This window comes from Ooceraea biroi, chromosome 8 (assembly GCF_003672135.1).
Source record: "Ooceraea biroi isolate clonal line C1 chromosome 8, Obir_v5.4, whole genome shotgun sequence".
NCBI classification, from domain to species: domain Eukaryota; kingdom Metazoa; phylum Arthropoda; class Insecta; order Hymenoptera; family Formicidae; genus Ooceraea; species Ooceraea biroi.
This window is the reverse complement of record NC_039513.1, coordinates 4,268,426-4,292,522: the sequence shown is the minus strand read 5'-3', so window position 1 is coordinate 4,292,522 and position 24,097 is coordinate 4,268,426. Positions and strand designations below refer to the sequence as shown.

General features: G+C 35.6%; 4 protein-coding genes and 1 long non-coding RNA gene across 11 annotated transcripts in view; 2 read left to right on the top strand and 3 right to left on the bottom strand.

The window, feature by feature from the left end:
* The window catches only part of LOC105285831 (cardioacceleratory peptide receptor), a 65,628-nt gene extending 53,058 nt beyond the window's left edge, over positions 1–12,570 (bottom strand). For 2 of the 6 annotated variants that reach the window (XM_011350337.2, XM_011350342.3), the window contains exons 1-2: positions 10,965–12,570; positions 1,638–2,496 (exon numbers count right to left, since the gene is read on the bottom strand). In XM_011350337.2, coding sequence (XP_011348639.1) covers positions 1,638–1,823 — 186 coding nt within the window. In that variant the 5' untranslated portion in view covers positions 1,824–2,496; positions 10,965–12,570. The remainder of the gene's footprint in view (positions 1–1,637; positions 2,497–10,964) is intronic. The other 4 variants (XM_011350340.2, XM_011350339.2, XM_011350338.2 and 1 more) reach the window with 4 other exon arrangements.
* Positions 12,571–12,628: 58 nt separating this feature from the next.
* On the bottom strand, positions 12,629–16,327 carry LOC105285830. The gene is made up of 4 exons (XM_011350336.3): positions 15,959–16,327; positions 15,575–15,753; positions 15,165–15,325; positions 12,629–14,667 (listed from the first exon to the last, which is right to left on the bottom strand). The coding sequence occupies exons 1-4, from the start codon at positions 16,260–16,262 to the stop codon at positions 14,466–14,468; spliced, it is 846 nt and encodes a 281-aa protein (XP_011348638.1). The 5' UTR covers positions 16,263–16,327; the 3' UTR covers positions 12,629–14,465.
* Positions 14,602–15,167, top strand: LOC109611392. The gene is made up of 2 exons (XR_002193769.1): positions 14,602–14,693; positions 14,889–15,167. It is a non-coding gene; the product is annotated as an uncharacterized LOC109611392 (long non-coding RNA).
* A 2,476-nt stretch (positions 16,328–18,803) lies between the features above and the next one.
* Positions 18,804–21,557, bottom strand: LOC105285829 (guanine nucleotide-binding protein-like 3 homolog). Its single transcript, XM_011350335.3, has 8 exons — positions 21,436–21,557; positions 21,063–21,167; positions 20,612–20,976; positions 20,162–20,549; positions 19,733–20,081; positions 19,415–19,637; positions 19,154–19,325; positions 18,804–19,061 (listed from the first exon to the last, which is right to left on the bottom strand). Exons 1-8 carry the CDS (start codon positions 21,449–21,451, stop codon positions 18,970–18,972), a joined length of 1,710 nt encoding a protein of 569 aa, XP_011348637.2. The 5' UTR covers positions 21,452–21,557; the 3' UTR covers positions 18,804–18,969.
* A 131-nt stretch (positions 21,558–21,688) lies between these two features.
* Positions 21,689–24,097, top strand: part of LOC105285828 — a 33,487-nt gene continuing 31,078 nt past the window's right edge. The window contains exon 1 of one of the 2 annotated variants that reach the window (XM_011350333.3): positions 21,689–23,555. The gene's annotated coding sequence lies outside the window, so the exon portion shown is untranslated. Of the gene's footprint in view, positions 23,896–24,097 lie in introns of both variants that reach the window. The other variant, XM_011350332.3, reaches the window with a different exon arrangement.

Genomic DNA, 24,097 nt, shown 5'->3' with positions numbered 1-24,097 from the left:
GAGGGCTCCACTGCTCGGAGCATTCTTTTTTTTCGTGAATTAATAGGCGTGAATGAGATTACTGACACAATTTGAGTTGAAGAGTTTATCTCCGAATTATCTCAAGAATATAATTAAAAAAGAATATAGAGATTATAAATTTTCAAAATTTTCAACTTCATAATTTTAAGCTTCGTAACACAGAATGTCCTATTAGTTTTTAATATAAATTTATACGAAAATATCTCATTTCTCCGTTTTCCTTTTTCTCATGATTGGACAATTCAAACAGTAGCGACTATCATAGCCGAACGTTATTGTTTGTGTGTGCGTGCTTTTGTCCAATGATAAAATCACTCTCTGATATTCTCGATGTCGATCGGCCATACGCGCGAATGGAACATACGATCGTGGATAATGTTCTCTGCAAGAGTAAACACTAAAAGAAAGAATAAATGATCACTCCCGCCACCGATAATGTAATGTGTGCTATGGGAAATCACGCAAAAATAAGAACCGATTCCAGGGATTATCGGAATTTTCCATTACGCTTTCGTAAAAAATGTTGTAAACGGGATTACGCTTCTTCTCATACTTTTTCTCCCTCTCTCTTTTTTCCTTCTCATGCAAGTTCTGATACACGTAAAAACAGCATACATACGCCAAGTTCTGTATGACGTAGAATTCGTTACGCAGTGTATGAGAAATGGGAAAGAGAAAAATTGTTCGTGAATTTCCTGAATGGGATACGATAATGGGACGCATGCAACGGCATTTAAAATTCACTTTACATAGCTAGTCTGCCGATATCCGTTTTAGAATATTTTGCATTCGAGATTTAAAACCTCCCCGATTTAAAGTAATAATATTTCCGTGCGGAGTAATATTGCATCGCTTGAGTTATAGACAGGAACAGTTTTGTTTGAAACAAAAACATTGTTTGATTACAAGTACAAGTGATGTTTTCTTTTACCTATTCTCGACTCGAATTCTTCGATAGTATTTTATTATATTGCCCAACGTTTATTGATTAAACAATCGAGTCTATGAAAATACATAAAAACATTGACATCACAATAACAAAGCATATTCATGCTTTAGTTCAGACATGAGTTCTTAGTCAAAGCTGCTGACTCTTCCGCGTAAAGCATATTGAAAGCTCGAATGTTACGCGAAAATATTTCGTATCTCAATGCGCAATTTACCTGAAAATTTAAACTTGACATGATGTTAACAATAGAAACTACACGAAACTGCTTCTTTCCAGGCAGTGAAAAAGAAATGTTAAATCGCAATGGCAGATATGTAAAATATTATTTAAACGATTGAAACCGAAGGTACATATACGAATGCTTGAATGAAATATTTTTAGATGTAAGTACAAATACTTCAATATTCGCAACAATAAATATTTGTTGATGTTCCGCGCGCTCACATGCATGTGCGTATAACAGACTTCTCTGGCGGCGATTTGCCAATTTTTAAAAATGCAGGCGTTGCACGCAGAAATTAAATGTCACCCGCGATACGCGTATACGTGTTTTCGATTTTCAGAAATATGCTTTCGCGTTATACAGTGGTGAACGATGGTTCACCATCGGTTGGATAGCCAGGGGTAGAAGGCAGTGATGAAGAAGCCGGAAGGTGCCTGTACTCACCTCGTAGAAGTAAAACGAGTCAATCGCCTCCGTGATATTGACATCCGGCAGCAACGTGACGTTGATGTAATCCGGCAAGGGATAGAGCTCGTCGGTGATATTCCCCAATCCCATACCTTCCAGGTCGAAGTCGGCCGCGGTCTGGTTTCGGTCGGCTGTCCACACTTGGTCCGCGTCCCCGGACATCTTCGCACCAATCGACAGGATCTGCCGCTCAGGTTTTCGCTCCGCGAGCTTCCCATGAAAGTGTCATGACTCCGACGCTGACGACCTCGGCTAAATCTCGATCGGCTTCATGTCTCCACCGCGGCGGTGTCAATCCCTTTACGGAGGAGACGCTTCCACGATAACTCGCAGCTCGGTTTCCACTTCCCGTCCGGTTGCTCCCGAGACGACGCAATTAAAAGAGCGCAACGAGATCCGCGATATGGATTCCGTGTTCTGCGCGACTCGCTCGATGCACTAGGAATAATCAAGCGGCTCAGTCCGAACGTGCTTGAAACGGAAAGAAATACGCGCGAGTGCCCGCACGAGTTCCATTATTGTGTGTGCATTGCACGTACAGAGAAGTACGATATTTTCGAGGAGTCCGGGGCATGTAGCATCACTTATTCACAAATGTATTCACTGGTGTTCTCGAGTTTTCAAGTTCTCAAGTGAGTTCTCAAATTATCGAACTCCGAGTTTGTGTTTTCAAAGTTTATGCACATTGAATATTTCATGCGTATTGGATACATTAATTTTCAAAAGATCGTGTCGCTATTATGTTAAATATTTAACAATACTGGTCGATGTATTCACTTCGATTATGTTTAGCATGGTCCTTGCAGCGCTGAACCTGATTGTGAATGAGTCCAAGCTATATTTAATGCAGAGATTTCATTTAATATAAAAAGCATATTGTTTTTTAAGTTAAAAATTTATTTATTTCAGTATAAAAGTATTTAAACCGAAAACGATATTTCTAAAAACATAAACAATTGATTTTATTTATCCTCATTTAAATAATAATTATTATGAATTTCTAATTCTGAAACTGATACAACACAAAATTTAATATTATTATATCACTATCGATATGACACTATACAGAGTGAGGCACCTAAAACAGGCCACCTGAATATCTCGGCTGTTATTGGTGATAGAAAAATATGTGTCAGACCAAACTTGCATGGTTTCGAGGGACACATAATTTGTTCTAAATAGTTTTTTATTAGGTGGACGCGTAGAGGTCATATGAAGGTCAACTTCGTTTTTTTAAATGTTATGATATGTTTTTTTACGTATCATCTAGTAGAGCGTTTGAAGATGCGCACATTGATCTACGGGTCAAAATCATTCAAGGTCACTGAAGGCTAAAATTTCTAAGTGCTAGAACTTTTTCATTTCTGAGTTTACGGTATTTTCAATAGCAGAGAACTCTAGGCAATATAAAAAATAATGATATCATCAACTCAGAACTTCTCGGAAAAGAAAAAATTTCTAAGGGCTAGAACTTTTTCATTTCTGAATTTACGGTATTTTCAATAGCAGAGAACTCTAGGCAATATAAAAAATAATGATAACAACTCAGAACTTCGCGGAAAAAGAAAAAATTTCTAAGGGCTAGAACTTTTTCATTTCTGAGTTTACAGTATTTTTAGTAGCAGAGAATTCTAGGCAATATAAAGTAAATTATTTTCCCTTGCAGTTGGCCTTTAGTGACCTTGAATGATTTTGACCCGTAGATCAATGTGCGCATCTTCAAACGCTCTACTAGATGGTACGTAAAAAAACATATCATAACATTTAAAAAAACGAAGTTGACCTTCATATGACCTCTACGCGTCCACCTAATAAAAAACTATTTAGAACAAATTATGTGTCCCTCGAAACCATGCAAGTTTGGTCTGACACATGTTTTTCTATCACCAATAACAGCCGAGATATTCAGGTGGCCTGTTTTAGGTGCCTCACCCTGTATATAATAATAAAATAATATTTAAAATATATGATATACAACTTTCTTTTGTAAAAACGAAAATTAAATTAAAAACATTGTAATAATTACAATGAATTAGTTAAGTAATTAGTATCTGATATATACATCAAAAGATACAATCTACAATAATGTATCAAAATTGACACGATTTTGAAACGATTGCGCATCACATTGAAACTTATTCCACTTAAGGCTTAATTAATGGGCGTCATGAGGGCAACCGTATATTTAACAAGAAAACTAGAATTTCTAATTATGCAGACCGTATCGTCCATCTCGCAACCAAGTCAAACTAACAGCCAAGAAAAATAGAAAAAACAGGTCGCGAAGAATTTATGCTCGTATTATCTCGCACTTCGCCAAATGTTTGGCTCTTGAATGGTCCCTGTGAAAATCTGCCAAACAAAAGAATTATTGCTTCGATTTTCATTTTTCAGATGTCATAGTCAGATGCTAATTAATACTGGAAATGCCAAAATTGCTCATTTGCACGGGAAACGCTGCGACCAATTTCATTCATTCGCGAGTAAGGCTTGTTTGATTCAGCTTTCTGTGAATTTTGACAGCTCTGTACATTGGATGATATATCTCGGTGATGAATTATCGTGCGCATATGACTAGCAATACCGGTGAACAAATAGCTATTTTACTAGCATTAAGCAGCATTAAATAATTTTACTGGCATTAAGCAGATTATGTTGTATCGCGTGAAGTATCACTTTGTGGCAGATGCGACACAAATTTTTAGAATAGTCTTGTCTTCTGTCATCGTTAAGTTGATTAAACTAATCACGGTATGGTTGCTTCCGTGATGGTACGAAAAGTTCTACTTTAATATTTAACATGATAACTTTAACTCTTGTTTACATGTTCTTTAAACGTTGGAATGAATTTTATCGTTCTATATAAATTATATTGCTTTTGTAATAATTTTTCTTTTTCACAAATAATTCTACATATGTGTAAGTTTTGTTATAATGTACGATGTTTTTTGAAATCTTTTGGAGAAATGTTACAAACTATTTTAGTTCAGCACTATATCAGTAATCACCAAATTGCCATATGCATACATATGGAGGTGTATGCAATGTGTATTGCTTTAAATTGCGAACGCTAAACTGTGTGTATTTTTAACATCTCCATCACAAAGCTGAAAAGCCATAAATGTCAGTTAGTAATGCATTGTAAACAATCGTCGTTAGTAGTATAACCATGAATATCCATTGAACTTCTCTAAGTTTACACGTTAAAAAATGATATTTTATTTCAAACTAAGCAACGTCTGAAAAATGAGTGTATCATAATCATTTGGGATGTAGGCAATAATCTACGTCGTTGGAGTCGATCTGTTCTTGAATGGTGCTATTTGATTTAGCGTTTCAGTCGGCTGGCGTAACGTTCATTTCTACTATGGGACCACTATCAAGGGAAGCGCGTGTAGTTAGTTTATAATTAATTACGAGTCTTCTTCGAACGTCTCTATTTTATGTTCTCGAAGCGGATCTCGAAGGAACATTTATTCTGCATGATGGCCCGTTTGTTTTTTTATCTGCTCGTACTAAATCTTGGCATGCACTTTGATATATTTCATACATTTCCGAGACACATTAATACGCGTATTTACATCGTTCAGCGTCGTAATGAAAAAAAGGAAAAATTATTACAAATTGAAAACGCCGATCCTTCTTAACGATAATAATTTTAGAAGTATTTAGGTCACGAAAAAATTGAGAATAAAGCCTTGTAAAACAAGCTCGTTTAAATATCTGTTCGCGTGTATAGAAAACTTTCATGTTTCAATTATAATGTTAGAAAAATTTCAAGGTTTAGTATTCGGTTTTGCAATCTGTGTCCATCACATGGATTAACAAAATAATTACAATGTAAGAAACATTTACATAACTATATTTCATATTTTCCAAAAAGCAAATTCTTTTATCTTCGATCTTTCAAGACACTCTTTTGATGCTTGTGGAAATGAGTCGATCGGTTTTTATTCTTCGATTTTGACACTCTAATCATATTTCCTTTTGACAAGGACCAGATTCGGGCGCCGTTAAGTGAACTATTGTTCCTAAGTCCTAGGACTAATTGCACCATGAATATGCCCCGCGAATATTCATCACGCCTTCACCGTGCGCGTCCGCATACAATAGCCATCACGCCAGAAGCAGCCTGCGAGAAGTTCTGAGACGGGATATCGAAAGCCGTTCGCGCTTTCTGACGAGAATGAAGCGAGAGCTCGTCCGTCATGCGCTTCCCTATCATAATTAATCTTCTCGATGAGACTGAAAATAACTTCCCGACCTCAGCTTGCATCGAACTGCCCGTCCTTTCGGCCTCGTTGCCACTCTGGAACGTGAGGATTGCGCGTATATGCGCTATGAAAATAGAAGTTATTATCATTTCACTGGCGCGGATGTTCGTTGCTAATACTTTTATGTTTCTCGATAATTTGCGAGGACGCGTGGTGCGATCGGAAGCACTTGGTGGATATATCGGGAGAGCGAAACCGCGGGATCGCGCGGACTCTCAAGAGAATCGGGATGGAAAATGCAAAATTGAAATTGGAGATCCTAGCGCAGGAACAGACTTATTTACTGCGACGAAAATTGTCGCGGAAATTACTGACATACATGAACATGATTACGAAATTACTGCTAAATACTAAATGCGGCTAAACGCGCTTGAATATCGTATAAACGTCCATTGTGCTCTTGTGATGCATACGCATAATGCCCGCGCGATAACAATGAACTTCAACTTTGTATTCGTGGATAAGGGTATAATGCGGTCAGGAATGCTTGATGTACCTATCTTCGTAATGTTTTATTCCAAAGTAACGATAACAAAAGACAAGAAATATAACACATGGAAAAATTAATATGTATTACTTTTATCACCATTAAGGCCTCTTCACACATATCCATGACGTGTCAGTTCCGTATTCGCTCAGTTTTATACATACATGTTTTTATACTAGTATTTATACATGTTCGGCGTAGTAACATATTCGAATCGACACGGCACTGATACGGTACTGACACGTCACGGATATGTGTGAAGAGACCTTTAACGAATCAATTGTTGCAAGTCATTTCTGACAAATGCAATAATATGGGTATGATATATAATTATAGTTAAAAAATGATTATTTTTTGAATTGCAATAAAAAAATGAATCAAATGGATCTGAAAGAAAAAGTAGAGTTGAAAGAGAGTTTGTATTCCTGAAATATCTTGTAATAGATTTATTATATATCTCTATAGCTGAACTTAAGTTGTTAGATTGATATCTCAATAAATCTCTATCTCCTTCGTAAATTTTGATTGGCTATCTTGACAAGATCAATATGCTGCAGCGAAATTGACATTATATCGCGGATAAACATAAGGATCAATTTCAACTGTGTGCATGCAACATCGTTACCTAAACTTATTGAAAACTATACCCGTTTCAATCCTACACGTGCCGTTACTGCGCGTCCAGCGAGCGATTAGTTTTAATCATCCGATGTTCAACAAGTATTGAACTAACAACATTTAATCAAACATAGATTCGTCTACTTGCATTGTATTTGATATTAAAGGCAGATGCGCGTGTAACATGTGTATACGCCTAACACGTCGATCTGGCACCGACTGTCTGGCTAATTCTGCGTTTCTACAATTTTGATACCATTGGAACTATGTCGCCAAATTCTATATACACATGTATAACACTATATTTTACACATTTAATTTCTCCAACTCATTTTATAATGGACATTTTGCAAGAGTCAATATGTAACACGGTAATGTAAATTATTATAATATATAAAGTGCATTATTGGATTGACCGGAAAGTCCGCGCGGACGTTTTTAGTAAAATTCAAATGCAAACTTTGAATTTTACTTTCCAGTCAATAATTTATATTTCTGTTAAAAATTTGATTTTTAACTTATGATATTAAATGCAATTAAAAAGAAGACCGTACGAACCACAAGGTGTAATTTTAAATTTATTACCAACGTACGTGTTATACATAACTTAACATTTTGCATAAATGGTGTTTTTCATAAATGTTTGCCTTTCATATCAACTGCAATGTCAACAGGAAAAATAGCGCCTCGCAAAACACAATAATGAATAATAACGAATTCTATATTAACATATTCCAATAACATAGAATTATAAGAACAGCAAGGTTTAGTACGCTCGTACATACGTATATATACTCCAAAGACCTGTAGATTCGCGGATCAATTCATTTGCAACAGGATTATCCGTTCCATATTGGGGGATTAGGAAATCCTCCAGAATTCTTTCCGCCGCAATATTCCGCTACGCCCACGCGTGATTTCATTTTGAGAGGAAGGAAAGAGGAACGTAGAAAGTACTTCTGTGCACACGCAATGACTTATTTTTCAAGAAAATTGCGATATCTCGCGACGACATCTTGTTGGATAAAGAACTGCAACGTTAGTGCATGCACTGTAAACGGCTAGACATGTGACACTGATAGCGAATATTCAGGAGTAGTCGTAAAATATCTATCTATCTCTTTTTTCCTGTCTTCATAGAGTACGTGCGCAATATTTTTTATAAGATTTTCGTAGAAACTGCTGTTTTAGAGTACGTGCGCAATATTTTTTATAAGATTTCCATTGGAACTGCTGTTTCCAAGTAGACGTACTTACTGACGCACTTGTTCCGCCTATTTATTTCAATTTACTCATAAAATGTATCTTATATGACGTTAAGAGCTTTCTTGATAAAAGTAAAATATAGTTTTGTATTACAAAATTTTGTGAAAATTTGTTTTAAAAAATGCAATTTATCTTTATGCATCTCAGAATAAAAATGAGATATTGGGAAAATTATACCTACTCTGAGAAAACAAACAAAATTTGTAAATGATATAAACAATATAAACATGCTACTTATGTCAAATATAATATATGATACTTCACAAATAATACACTGAATAAAATATATTTAAAAAATTATGATATCTGCATAAAACTTACGTTTTTAAAGAAAAGATACAAAAAATATGTGCTGCTTGATTTAATGGAAAATGTATAATATAACATTGTTTCAATCAGAAAAGTTTTGATATGAAAACATCGTTTCGATTATAGATAAGATAATTACATAATTGCATATTGTTGGCACACTCGTATTAAGAACAGTTTCTACACAAAAGTAATATCACAAAATGCCGCCAACTGAATACAAAATTTGTTACAAAACATATGACACGAAATAAGTTATGATGGTTCAAAAATTCATAACTATAATATTAGATTGTTGCACAATTTCTGTCATATATTTGGCTTTCTGGCTTCCGTGCGACGCTTCCGTGCGCAAACTTCCGTGCGAAGCTCCCGTGCGGAAGCTTCTATACGAGATGTTTCCATGCGGAAACATCCGTGCGAAGTAATCTACACTACGTTTACGCGAGCGTTATTTTTGTAATTACTTTCGTAATTTAGTAATTTACTCGAATTATTGTAAATTTTACGATAATTTGAATAGAAGACTGGTAGTTTTAGAACGTATACTTCCTCAAATTATCGTAAAACTTACGATAATGCGAGTAAATTACTACAGATATAACTTGCGTAAACGTAGTGTACAAAAGCTTCTGTACGAGGCTCTTGTGCCCAAACTTCCGTGTGAGGCTTCCATGCGAAGTTATCGTGCGAAAGCTTTCATGCGAGGCTTCCGTACGAAGACTTCCATGTGATGCTTGCGTGCGGAATCTCCCGTACGAAGCTTCCGTGCAAAGCCTCCGTGCGGAAGAAAGCCAAACATAAGACAAAAATTATGCAACAATCTACAATTATGAATTTCTCAATACAGATAACTTATTTCGTGTTACATGTTTTGTAGGAAAATTATCTATAATACTGTTTTGATATCACAATTTTTATTATTGATACAATGTTATGATATACTTTTTTCATTAAATCAGCAGCGCGTGTACTTGATGTTTTTTGTACTTTTTCTTTGAAAAGATAAGTTTTGTACGGATCCTATTTTCTAAGTACAATAATTACAACAACGGCTTTGATCATATTATGCTTTTAGTTACATGATCTATTAATGCATTTGAGATTTTGGCCGAGCTCTTTTGAGATATAGGATATCGAAAGGATCGCACAAATCCTGTCATGACTGGCTTCTTGTACTTGCCGCGAGTAAAGAGTGTTACAAGGTGTTACGACCTGCTGAGTCTAAAAAGATAATATCAATGATAGCTGCTCGCTCTTTGATCTCCCGTGTACGGTGCAATCGCGTAACTTATTATGATACATGCGATCTACTCGCTCAAAGAAAACGCGACGATGGAGACCAATCGCGTAACGCCGTCGTTAGTCAGAGCGATTTATTATATATGTGAAATATAACATATGAAATTATTACACAGGCCTTAAAACAAGACGTGGCTGTATTTTTATAATCTGTTTTTTATATTCTTATTTAATACACCTTAACTTTTGACGTCACATGGTGTGTTACTTTGCAAAGAAGTATTCAAAGAAAACAGTTAAATTTTTATTAAATGGCAGATGCGATGCAGTTTAAAACGGCTGGAAGAGAAAGAGACGAAGAAGTGGCGATGTGGAGATAATACATAATCATGAGTTAAAAGTTAATACCGTTCTTCTTTATTACATTCTAACTTTTTTATTATATCACGAATAAGCGCGAATAATATCTAAGAGATAAAAATATTTCTCCTGCGTATATTGTGAAAATAAGAAAAAGTATTTATTAAGTCTTTTTGTATTCTACAGTTATTGAGAATAGAATTGTACGTGAATTTATTGCATCGAAACAAGAATGAGGACAAAAGAGAAATATCGATATGTAACTCTTTTGTTCTAAAAAAATAAATGCCGGCGAAGAAAACTTGGACACTGCGCAGATTTTAAAATCAAATTGCTCACCACGGATTATTCCTCTTTTGTCTCCAATCTAAATTTACGATCAGCTCCAAAGTGCTTCAAAATTTATCATCGACACTTCGATAATAAATTCAAATTGAAAACAAAGAGAAACAATTCAATTTTGTAACATAATTTCTGCGCAAATTCGACAAAGCATTCGGATTGCATTTGCAAATTAATTTCCAAGAATTAAATAATTTACATTTTTTAATTTATAGATAAAAATAATTCCAGAGATATTATATTAGATATCAATCAACTATTTGTTATATAAAATGGATAGTTGGATAAATTGGAAATTGGATACAATTTTTAAAAAACTTTATAGAATTACTGTCTAATTCTTTAACAACCTTAATTAATTTATTATGACATATTATACCATCAATAAATAGTTCAAATAATTACCGAGAAATTATCATCTTCATGGTCCATTATATATCACCAGTGGATCGATGAATATTAAATATGATCAGAAAATAATAAAATAATCCGATTAGATTTTTTATCTTTTTGCGAGTGCTTTATATGCGTTTTAAGTAAAATATATAGTAATTACATATTCAGATTAACTCGACAATAATACTCTTTTTATATTTATAATACATATAACATCCTTTTAAAGATTAATGCGCTCATCTTGCTCATTCAACTCGGCAGAGCATGTTATATGAATGAAACGCTTAGCGTTTGTTACTGGAAGAGAAAAGGAACCCTTACGTGAAATAACAATGAAGAATGATCTCACGGGCATTAACAATGTTTCTCGATATCACATTCCGCAACAGGTTACGCTGCTACAGTGCTCCCTCGACCCTCGAAATGTAGTCTATTTTAAAGCGAGGGTGTCCACCAGATCGGCACGCTTTACGTTCGTTGAGTAACAAGGAAAATTCACCGCGTATTCCGAATTTAGAGAGATACGTAAATCTGCTCTGAAAAGATCATTTTCCCCTTGAACACTACCGCGGTATGATGGTTGGATTGTAACACTGTCCATCAAGATCTGTCAATTGCAGACCTCGCGACACCGTACACAAAACGAACTCGATCGGCGAGCCCGATCAAGTCGCTCTCTTGACAAGTGACATGGATCAGCAGGTGATCCACTCGTCGTCGATTAGATCGGCGGATCCGAAAAGATCGACAATCTTTTGCCTTTCGGAAAATCAACAGTTCTCTGTAATGTTTCAACGAATCCTGTCGACGATTATTCGGTTCGTTTCATGTTTTATTTCGTGTATGTTCGTCTCTTTACTTCTCCCTTCAAGTCTCATTTACGCCGCGTAAATCGAACGTAACCGGATAGACAAATGGACAGGAAGAGTAGAAAGTGGAATGATTCGACGGAAAGGATGCGAGCAAAAACACACCCACTCGTACGACGCGCGGAACGCGACTGAAGGCGCGTCGAGCCGGTCCGAGAAGGAATCACCGGCGCGACGCGGACCGATCGCGCTCGCACGCGCCCACGTTCGCGCGCACATCCGCAAATTCACCCCACAATAAGGGCAGTATATGCATCCCTATATAATACATTGAGAGATGTAACATATTCTTATATCATTATATAAAATACATTTGATGAATCAATATCTGAACGTTTTTCACTGGAAATATTAATAAAGAATTGAATAATTTTATGGCAGACAAAGTAGGGGAAGATATTCGTTCAAGGCTATTGCTTCGAGAATATGAAAATTGTCCGTGAATTGGCTTACTATAAATCTTAATATTTCGATAGCCAATGAGTTTTGACAAATTGATCAATACGATTTCAAATTGTTCTGACGATAATAAAAATATATAGTTTATTCAATCTGCAATAACGATTGTAAGAACATATAGCGATTGCCTACGTAATATGTAGGTACATATATTGTAAAATAATTTCTTCTTTTAACACATATTTCAAGTAAAATCATAGCATAATTTGATTAAATTTATATTTAATTTATAATGTCATGATATGCAATATAAAATTATAATTGCACATTTTTTTATCTATCTTTAGTTTTCATATTCAAATATAATTATTTAAAATATTATTTACACAATTCATAAAATTAGCATTTTTTATTCAAAATGATACAATTGATATAGTTGATTGTTAAATGGCAATAGTAAAACAAAAAACATAAAAAACAGGTAAATGTGTATAGGAAAAAAAGAAAAAGATATTTAGAAAATCAGAAATTCTGTATCTTGATGTATAAACCTGAAGCTCATCTTATCTAAAATCTTAAAATGAAACATGCATTTGTCGCATTTGTAATCTGATGAAAGTATTTAGCGAAGATTATTAAATACACTTGTATCAGCATATTTACCAATCCTGAATAAATATATACTTGTTGCTCCAACAAGTGGTTGGATTTTATTGAGCTTGTCGTTATTTCCTCAATTCCGATCGGTTTGCTTTAATTGCGGTCAATTTCGATCCGTTGTAATCAATTTCAATCGTATTCGGTATCGTGAAATCTCATGTCATCTCATTGAGCGTTAATTAACTTTGCGGATTACCAACGATAATTCTTGCGACCTATTTGAGTTCAGTATTCCCGGAACAAATGCTTAAATATACATAAAGCATTGCTTTTGCAATTTGGATCAGCATAATACGAATCCAATACATTTCATAATTTGCTACTACATTTACAGTTGCTAATTATTGTCCAGCGCAACGAGCGAAACTAATACTTGATCCTATATCCAATTTCAAAAAATAAAATAGAAGATAATGGAAAATCATAATTGACCTTTCGTGATTGCACTTATTTAACAGTTTCGAAATTGATTGGCCGATTTAATATCAAGTCGCAATACAAAGCAAACTGATTTTTTCCTCGATCTCATGCGACTATAGCATTACTAAATTTTGCACAAAGTTCTCGATATAACTTCAATGGAATATCGATTGGGGTCCATATTCCACTTTATAACTGTTTCATTGTTTGATGAACCTCACATGCTTTTAGTTCAGCGAATCTATGCGTCAGTCGCAATTCGTTAAGCAATCAAGTGCAATGTGATAAAATGTCACTTGACCATTGCTTTTATTACAATAGTGCAGTTATTCATTATTTTCGTGTGCGTACCTTTTGCTTTGTAATCTATTGTATAATAAAACAGATAGCACTTAAACACATTTGGAAAAAAGAAATCATTGGAAAATATTCAAAAAGTTATAATTTAGAAACTAAAATCATAGCTATCTTTTACTTTATATATCCCAGTTATTTTCTAAACAAGTTATTATATAAATGCACAATTATTTTTACATGTGATTAACATGATGCAGAGAATGTTCACTGACAATGATTCAATTGTGATTTTCCTTGCAATAAATTTAATGCAATTAATGATCCGATATTGATTACTTCCAAGGGGACCATATGCCATACAGGTTTCCAGATTAGATCTCCTTTCCTTTCAAAATTCAGTACGTCGTCCGCAGGCAGCGACCATAAAATTTTAACCATGCGACACTGACATGGTATTATCACAAATTTCGAAGCATGTTCCGACGCCGTGGCAGCGTAACAACCATGTATAGCCCGCATTTTACGCACGGAGGTATGTCATTGAAATTTTGTAACAACCACATATTCCGAATGCTTCGCACGCTGTTCTTTATTAGAACGAAAGTATGCACTCTCGCATTTCAATGCGAGATAATAATCAATAAAGTCAATAAAAAACTGATCCTGATACGCTCGATATTATACTCATAAAATTTCGAAAAGGATTGCTCGTGTTATTATTTGGTGTATATTATCATTCAGCATATAGTATAATAGGACATATAAACGTTTAACAGTTTACAGTAAAAAATATAAGAATTGCTCCAGATTGGATGATTACACGATACGTGTGATTCTTATGCATTGCTGCATGCATGAAGACGCATTAAGGAAGTTTCCTTCCCATAATCTTGAATGTTTTTGATTCAATTCCAGGGAAATATTCTTTTCCATTTTTGTCCACTAGATCGACAAACTTTCTCTCCGTCAGCTCCTCAAATCCCGCCTTCGCCGCATTGTTTTGCGAAAATATTGATGTGAACACTGTGACCGTTGCTGGGATTTTGTACTCGCGGCCAACATGTTCCCTAAATTGAGAATTAAATCACGCAAAGTAAATTATAAACATTAAAACTTAATTAGCATGAAAATATATTAATTAACACATAATTAACATAATTAACATAATTAAATATTATATTAATTATGGATTTAATTACGTGAATGGATGTCAATTATGGATAGCAAATTAAAGTACAATTTTTTTAAATTACAAGCTTAAAAAAAGCTAATTCGTTTTTTTCTGTAGGAATTTTGAATATACAGGATGTTCCATACTCATCACCGATAATTAAAATATTCTTGAGATCATCGCAAACTTTAAATGATGTTATATGTAATCTAATCTTTAAACACTTTTCATTTAAAAACTATTATATAGCATCGACGTTTTAGATTTCCGCGGTTCCAAATGATCTCGAGATGCTCGAATATGCTGTTAACAAGTTACATATTCGGGGCACTGTATATATCAAGACTCGACTTATCTCTTATATAACTTTATCAATAAAAGAGATATATATACCTGATTTTTAAAATATGTGTTCCTAATCCATATCCTCGATATTTAGGTGCTACGCTGAGTCCAATAGCAGCTAAATATTTGTCTGTTTTATAGTGATCATATGCTAGTTTGGTTGCATCGGACATGATGTCGAATGTATTTTTGCAATTCTGTGAGGTAAACTGTAATTATGAATAACGACTTAATTATACAATCATACGATGCAATGATGTAACATCTAGTATTGTTCATACAACCTAAAAATCTCTAAGACATTAAATAGACATTAAGAGAAAAAATTGATAGTGTCTGATTCTTTTATTGTTATTGCATAATTATTATATATTATAATAGAATTCCTGCGAGGTGAAGAAATGTGATAACCCAAAGTATCATAATTAAAATGTTTTTGGAAACAATTAAGAACTTACTGGGAAATCTGCGAGAATATCATGATCTTTGAAACTAATTCCCAGAGCATTCATACCAGCGATTATAGGTTTCCCGCCATCGGGATTATCAGTGAAGGCTGCTACAGCTATGCCTTCCGCAAATATCATACGCCATACCGTGCTCATATCTTTTACAAATGCAGGATCGTTTTTAGAATCTGTACAAAAAAGATTAATAAAATAACAAAATTCTGAGCTTGCGTGGAGAGATAGATCTTCAATACCATCGAATAATAATTTAAATATAATAGAACGCCATTTGAAAAAATAACTTTTTACGAAATTGTAGACGAATTTTATTCGAGACGTTGACAATGAAGCTAACCGTTTTTGGGACATCTGAGATAAAAAGATGAAACTTACTGTGACACTTGCAAGTCGGTTCCTCAGCCAGGAAGTAGGTGCACATATGTTGAAGCGCATCCTCATGCCTATCCTCGGGAATTTCTTGAATCGTGAATTTCAATGATTTCCCATCTTTAGTTTTCTTTTCGATTTGTTCCCAAACTTTGGGTGGTTGGCCTAGTGGCTTGATACGTGGAATTTTCTCCATCTTTTTCTTGATGCTTTCCATGCTTGCCTCTGTCTCGTTGCTCGTCTTCTGCGTGTATGAACGTGTCGTTTGGCACATAGACCAAACGCCACGGATGCGAAATGTTCTCAACATAAGTTACGCAACGATGTCAATATGTAATTCACTTGACTATACTCGATCGAATGCGCTGGCTATACTATCGGTTTGAGCATTATCATCGTTTAACTATCCACGAATGAAGGATGTAGTCGTCACTACGCTGTCATAATACTAAATACATGTTCACGTTTCCTACTTATCTCGTTCATACATAAGCTTTTTTCATCATGCAATTCTCTGATTACAGCGTTTTATCTGGAGAAAACAGTGTGTGGACATGATACTACACCGCAACTAACTAGTAACTACCATTTTAGGAAAATATTATTTAAAGAAAGACGTGAAAAGAAAAGGAAAATAACGTATAATATGATGTTTTAAATGTTAAATATTAAAAAGATACAATAATAATAACAGAGAGAGAAATATAAATAAAGTAATAACAAAAAATAAAATTGTAATTTTATGCGCCTATTTGACTCTTAATAAAATTTAATCTTGTTATAATCACTGTGTACTTTTAAGATTGCAATTATTATAATTATATCTTTATTTTATAAGTTATCCAACAAATTTAATGTATATTTTGAAGATAGCATTTTAAATATAAACCGAATGATTTGCGTTACGTAAATCGTCGAATAGTATAAACCCTGTCTCATATATATATATATATTATTATTATTATATAAATAATAATCTCTAATAATAAATATCTACTAATGAATAAATTTCGCATTGCTATAACAGTTAACTCATATTAATTTGTACTGCAAGTAATTAATGTAGCTGAAAGAGTTTATCTATTCTTTATCAGCATGCAATGTGTCAGAATACTATATGCAGTTGTTATTATACTTTTATGAAGTAACATTATCAAGTATTTATCATGTGTAATATATTTAACACATGTACGCAAATATATAATAAAATGTCTCTTTTATTCCTTAATTCTTATTAAAATATATCGCTTTTGCGAAAGTATATATTTTAGTCTAAAATATACAGCAATTATATAATTAACTATAAATCAGTTTTGAAGACAAAAAAGAAATATATGGGGAGTTTGTGTGCGGTTTGATGGACTCTGTCTTTTTGCGATTCGATTACTTTCGCAGGTATATAGGTATAACGAATGAAAAATAAATAATAATAAATAATACTCTTTTTAATGCAGAAATTTGGAGAATAATTACAGAAGAAATACCCATTTTCCTTTGCTACTTTATTAGAGTATGCAACTAGTATCCACGCCTATGTGAACATCATCGTTTATCGCATCGTATTTATAATTCAGCTTGTCATGTCCGTTTATTCTTTTGCACTTTGTAATATCTGAGCATATGTACGTTTCTATATCTAGTTAGAGCCATGTCTAACTAGATATGATCAAGCAGCAAGATGCTCGCGTTTCTCCCTTATTTGCTTTCTATTTGTTCGTTCATGTGACGTAATAAGCTAGATTAGCTCTGAATTAATAACTAGGAGTTTCGTATCTCACGTGTATATTTGTGAACGTTATCATTTTACTTTACCTATATTATGTTATCCGTATCATTGTACAATCAATATATTGTGCAAAACTAACATGTTACGTAAACGATATGTTCCGCAAAAAGACCTTTTCTATTTGCAATCGAACAAACAGTTCTGAATTTTCTCTTCTTTTATTTTTTGCATTTCTCTTTCGTTCTTTGCTTTAAATATGCAGTAATTATAATAATAATTAAAATTAAAAGGAATTCTTTAAAACAAATGTTTCGTTAAAAGGAATCTTTCTGGGATATAAGTTAATAAGTAATATTTGTTACATTGAAGTCATCTTATTTCAATACGTAAAACATGTATGTAAGAAACTATTATATGGATAACATAATGATTTAATGCATTAGATTTTTTTATTATTTGTATCTAATTAGCTAGTCACTTTTCGCTGATTCATTCTAGCACTTGCGTCAAATGTGTATATGTAGATGTATGTTATTAATGTTTTATGATTCTTGAATTGAAGATAAAGTGTGTGAAGAATACTCATTCTCAAGCCCTATTGTGCAAACATTGCCAGTTAATCTCACAATTCATGTTAATATTATTAAGAACAAGATTAAAATATGTTTTAGTAGTAATTTTAATTACTGGCTATGTTTGTAATTATCAATAATTATTGTTAGAAACTGAATACTGATCATTAATGTTTGCATTTGGGCACAGCGTTCAGTCTACTCTTTTCTTGAATATCTATAATTGGTACAAGTGACGTAATGTAAACAGATGCAAACGAACTTGATAAGAATTTTTGAATATGATAAAGTAAAGATAAATACTCGCACACATGTACACATAGATACAGTTATCCGAGAGCTTGGGTTACGATGTCAGAGCAGAACGATAAAACATTTAACAGGCAATTTATTTCTCTAGAAAGTTATTACTAAGAATCTGATAATTCTTTGCATGGGCTTTTTCGCTTATCGTCGTAATAAGAAAAATATCGATTTATTGTATCACATGCTTTTAAATCAAGAATATTTTCGAGAATATAACGATGTATTACATAAGAAAATAGCTAATGCATTTTGTGTTGAAACAAATAAATCTTTATTATTTGTAACTTACGTTACTTTTACACACACATACGTACATAATACATGTACGCACATCATCAAATTGAGTAATATATATATACCGCGTATATACATCCGTGCTTAAATTTATAATATAGATGATGAATGTTAATATCTTATGCAGGTGTAAAATCCGTCTTGAAATCGTAATCGTCGGTACCAAAGTTGATGTTTTCAAGCTCTCCTGCCAGCTTGATAGCAGCTTTTTCTGGAAATTAACAATACGATATTTGAAAACTTTTAATTATAATATCATTGTATTTATCGAATATATTTTATTAAAGTGTTTCTTTTTTATACCTCTTCTCGCTCGTTGCTTCTTTTCCTTCTTTAATTGAAGTTTCATGAGTTTACCCAGATTTTGGTTGCCTTCAATCTCGAAAAGTGGATCGACCTTTTTCTTCCTCTCGGCAGGCACTTCCTTCTTCGTCTCTTGTAATTTTTTCTTTAATTTCTTCTGCACTTTGTACTCCTGCGTATTGATGGATATCGATCAGCCCATTATACGAAATAAACGAACCGCGTTTCCAAAGGATTTCATACATATATTTGCATCCTTACCGCTTCTTTTTGCATTTCAATCTCCATAGCTGTGACAGGCCCCGTACTATCGATCAGTAGAGGATTTGCGACGGTTGGATTACTCGCGGATTCCGTCACGAAATTGTCGAGCATCATTCTTTCTTCCGCGGCGAAACTTTCGAGATCGAATTCCTTAGCCATTTCATTAACGATTTCGGAAGAGATGTGACACGCAGGTTGTTCAGGTGGTACCGTATAATATCTAAAATAACAAGAAATATATTTTTACATTTCTTGTTTTTTTTACATTACATTAAAAAACAACATTCATCAATTGTAAAATACCAATTTACACACCTGATCTTTCCGGAGTTCCAATCTTCAAGAATACTACGCGCAGCGGCAAGCGTGTCGGGCACTCCACCCTTCCTAAATTTTCCCATTCTCGTTGCTTTCATTGCGAAAAATTCATCCGGTGTCGAAAACTCTTGCATATCGTATAAATCCATTATCTGTTGTCGTGAGATCCTCTTTAAAACTGTAGTCGCCGGCGTGAAGGGATCTTTGAGCGATTCAATTCTCACTGCGTTTTTCAGGGTTACAGACGTCTCATCGGACTCGTTCGAACTGGCAAACACTATACCGGGAGAATCTAACAATTTTATTTTCGAGTCTAACTGAACAGGTTGCATCGTTTTCGTTACTCCTGAAAACAAGCAAGCCGTGAATTAAAGAGACTCGCGCGGGGGAGGGAATAATTAATAACTTGTATCACAAGTGCGCTACCTGGTACGTTTCCCACGTTGCACGCCTTACTGCGTTTTAAAGAATTAATAACGCTAGATTTTCCTACGTTTGGAAGGCCCACGACTCCCACTGTAATACTCGTCTTTATCTTACTGCTATTCCTACAATAATTTCCCAGCAACGACAAGACCAATTCGGCACCGAAGCAAGTGTTGCTTTGTATCATGGACTCTGTTCTTTTTCCTAGCTTCCGTCTACCTAATCGCCTTGCTTGGCTCTGCGTAGACGATTTAAATGCGACAGCTGGTAAACTGGCCCTCAGATATTTTAACCATTGGTCTAAATTTTCTCGGGGCACTAGATCCGCTTTGTTCAACACTAGTACCAATCTCTTATCTCCCTTTGCAGATCTGACTGCTTCCTCTACCTGTATCAAAATAATAATTACTAAGAAACTAATTACATGCACGTAAAGCTTTTAAAACTGACCTCTTTACACCGCGTTCCCAATGGATCACGAGCATCAACAATCTCGAGAATGACGTCAGCTGCATCAAGGACCTTTTTGAATTCTTTAAAATATGTCTTCAATGAATTTTCTTCTTTAGTAGCAGTATTTTTAGTTTGAGCAGAGTCCACTTCCATTGGCTTATAAGTTGACTGCTTATTTGTAGCTTCATTAACCAATCCTTCGAGACCACCTTTGGCCAGTTCCTCACGTTTTCTTTCTCGTGCGGCCTCTTTCTGCTTACGTTTTTCCTCCTCCTTGTGTTTCCTCATTGCCTCTATTTCGTTCAATATATCTTCTTTGAACGGACATTCGTTTGGTACTTGTATCATCTTGGGTTTCTTTTCTGAATGCAAATAAAGCTTTTTAGCGATCGATTAAAAATACAACAGCATATATATATATATTTGAATATCTAAAATATTAACTCACTTTTGGATTGCTCCTTTGCCTGCTTTTTCATTTTCCGATTATGCGCGCGGACTTTTTTCTCAATTTTATATCTTTTTCGTGCTGGCATCCGTTTGCTTTGTTTTTCTATACACAATAGAAAATTACGTTTAAATAGATAACAAATATTTTCACATCAAGTCATATAAATAGCATTAATATAAAAGTTTTACAAATAAAAAAAGTTTAATTATAGCATTTACATGGTATTTAACAGCTTAACATTAAATATTCGTCCGAGCAAATAATTTCAGTGGAATAAATCTAACCAACACGGTTTTATTCTTCTACAAAATCCATAAGATCTTCAAGATTTAATATATTTTAATAGTTTTCAATAATTTAATAAACTTACTGTGAAACTTCGCCATCTTCACTAGTTGCACAAATAATTACTTCACAATTATAATTTTTCTAGAATGACAATATATTCAAACATACACGTGCCACGATGAACACGGTTAAACAGATAGGTTAAGAAGCAGCATGGACAAAGGAATTCCAGATAGCAACATGGATGGTTCTCATGGATGTGTTCCTAGATCCATAAGAAGCAGAGTAATAAACTAAGATACTACTAAAGTAACTAGATCCTTTGAAAGTTAATGTTTTTTCCTTACAAAATATGAAGTATCAAAACCTTATTTATTATACAACTATCATAAACAATTTATTTGTAATAAGAAATCCTATTTGAGTTTCTATTTCTTTTTTAGCATGTGGCTTAGGGGAATTAATTTTTCCCCAAGGTTCTTTCTAGGCGACTGCAGCTGCAACAGCGGCATCGACCGAGCGACGATTAGCGTCTCGGACGGTGAAAGGGGCTTGCTTGTATGCATATGAAGATTCTCACACTTTCATCTCGTCTTATAAAGAGACTACTTGTTCCCTGGAGTACAGACAAGGCCGTCCCGTAGCGACCGGGACGAAATAGAAATTCTCCATAAATTACTCCGTGCGCGCCGTGAAACGACTCTCATTTGCGACTCAAAGTCACGAGAGAGTGATACAATTTCTCTCTAATCCTATTCCCACGTCGTATCCTTCCGTAACATTGCCGTTGTCACGCATGAAATGCGAGAATGATTTGGCAGAGTCATCGGTTTGTTGCATGAAAAGCAGGCGAATCGAAAGACGCTGACCTAAATTAACTCGATGAGATGAAATCTTCAATCAATGAGGACAGAGATTGGTTTTACTATTTAAGAATCTTTTTTCTCCTTTTATTTCTTGTTATTGTATTCTACATAAAAGATAGAATATTAATAGTTTTTCTTCATTTGTATTAAAATTATAAATTAGTAAAACCTATGTTTCAATAATTTAAGTAAATTTGAATACAGGGTTGACAATTTGAAATATTTAGATACAGTTATACTTATTTGAATATCTGTAATTTAAATATTGCTTTACTTCAAAATTAATTAGCATTACTTCAAAATCCATTTTGCAAATTTTCTGTCTTCCTCCCGTAACATGTCAACGCATGTACGAAAAGTATTACACGACTCGCGCAAAAACACTTTCACATCTCTCTAGTGAGCACGTTTGAAACTGGCGCGCCCCCACCGCCCATCGATCGATCGATCGTCGCGAAACGGCGTGGAGTGAAGGCAGCCGCGAGTGGGAGAACGGCCGCAAGTCCGCAACTTGGGCTATCGCCGAGCGGTGGCGTTGGCGCGTTCGCCGCGGCGACTCACTCTCGTAATGGCTGCCGTCTGGTGTTGTCAGTGAGTGTGCGGGTGCTCGTTGCGGGAAGTTGCGTTTACGTCGGGGAAGTCGCGCGTCAAGCGTTGCGATCGCCGAGCAAGTTTGTGCGCGCAAAAGCGAATCGCGCATGAGGCGAGCGGTGTGACGGCCAGTGTGCGGAGTTGCGTGCACGCAGGTGTGTCGTGTCGCAAAACCGACTCGCGCCGGCGGCGATTTAAACGCAGCAGCGACTGGGAAATTCGTACGGTGGAGTGCTACCCCTGTCTGTCCGTCTGTCCGTTCATCCGAAGCGTCAAGCATCGCGACCGGTGTCGACGACCCGTCCCGGATCGTCGCCGCGAGAAAACGCTCCGATGCACGACTCGCGCGCGTCGCACTGACGCAACGGCGTCAGCGAGCCTGCCTCGCGTCGCTTCGCGAGGGATGACGAGCGACGTCATATGACAACACGCGTGAGCGAAGACACGAGCAGCGTCGACGTCCGTCGACTCGTCCACGCGTCCGGTCGACGCGATCGGTCCGCGAAAACGCGAAGCGGTGCCCGGTGAGGGCCGCGGGCCCGAATTCCTCCTCACGTGGTTCAAGGTCGGCCAGAAGCATCCGGGCGTCACGAGCGGCGACGAGGCGACGCTGTCCACGCGGCGCTGCCGCGCGAGCGAGCAGGCGAGCCGTCAACGGCAGCCGGGATATCGGAAGCCGCTCCGAGCGCGACGACGCCGTGCGTGACGACGACGACGACGACGTCCAGCCGAAACCCGATGCGCCGTAAGTACCATTGGTCCGTCGAGTCTCGAACTTTCTTCGAGATCTGCGACGTTACTCCTCTTTCTTTCGACAATTAGATCGGAACAGGAATGTGATAGTATTTCGAGTTGCAGAAAAGAGAGAGAAGCATATGAAGCTCTATTAAAGAAAATGGACGGTAAATCCATTAGTTAATTAATGCCAGTGTTGCCAGCGTCGTTGACGTTTTGTGCGATACTTGACGCATCTACCTGACTGATCTGTGCAAACCAAGTGAAGTGTAGTTGGACAGTTTATCGTGGCAGGATATTGTTTCATCTATCCTGAAGCTTCACATTAGTTCCAATCGCTTGTCACACAGGTATTATTAGTGCCCGGATATTTCCGTTGAAGAAAAATCTTAAATCGTAAATAACGGTTCATATTTGTTGTGCACGTCGTGCGGGTTTCATAATACACGTATTTTGTGAGAGAACATATCTACACGAGAGAACGATTTTCGACAGATAGCGCAACGAAATTGTAAACAGACCATGAAGACGTCGCTGACGCTAACATTCCAT

Bases quoted from the DNA above. Each gene is read 5' to 3' on its own strand.
- LOC105285830 (XM_011350336.3), bottom strand. From the start codon at position 16,262: ATGTTGAGAACATTTCGCATCCGTGGCGTTTGGTCTATGTGCCAAACG. The intron at 15,754-15,958 runs GTAAGTTTCATC...TTTTTTGTACAG, and splicing joins ACCGACTTGCAAGTGTCACA to ATTCTAAAAACGATCCTGCA. The intron at 15,326-15,574 runs GTAAGTTCTTAA...TCATAATTACAG, and splicing joins ATATTCTCGCAGATTTCCCA to TTTACCTCACAGAATTGCAA.
- LOC105285829 (XM_011350335.3), bottom strand. The intron at 20,977-21,062 runs GTGAGTTAATAT...ATTTGCATTCAG, and splicing joins GGCAAAGGAGCAATCCAAAA to AAAAGAAACCCAAGATGATA. The intron at 20,550-20,611 runs GTCAGTTTTAAA...ATTTTGATACAG, and splicing joins TGGGAACGCGGTGTAAAGAG to GTAGAGGAAGCAGTCAGATC.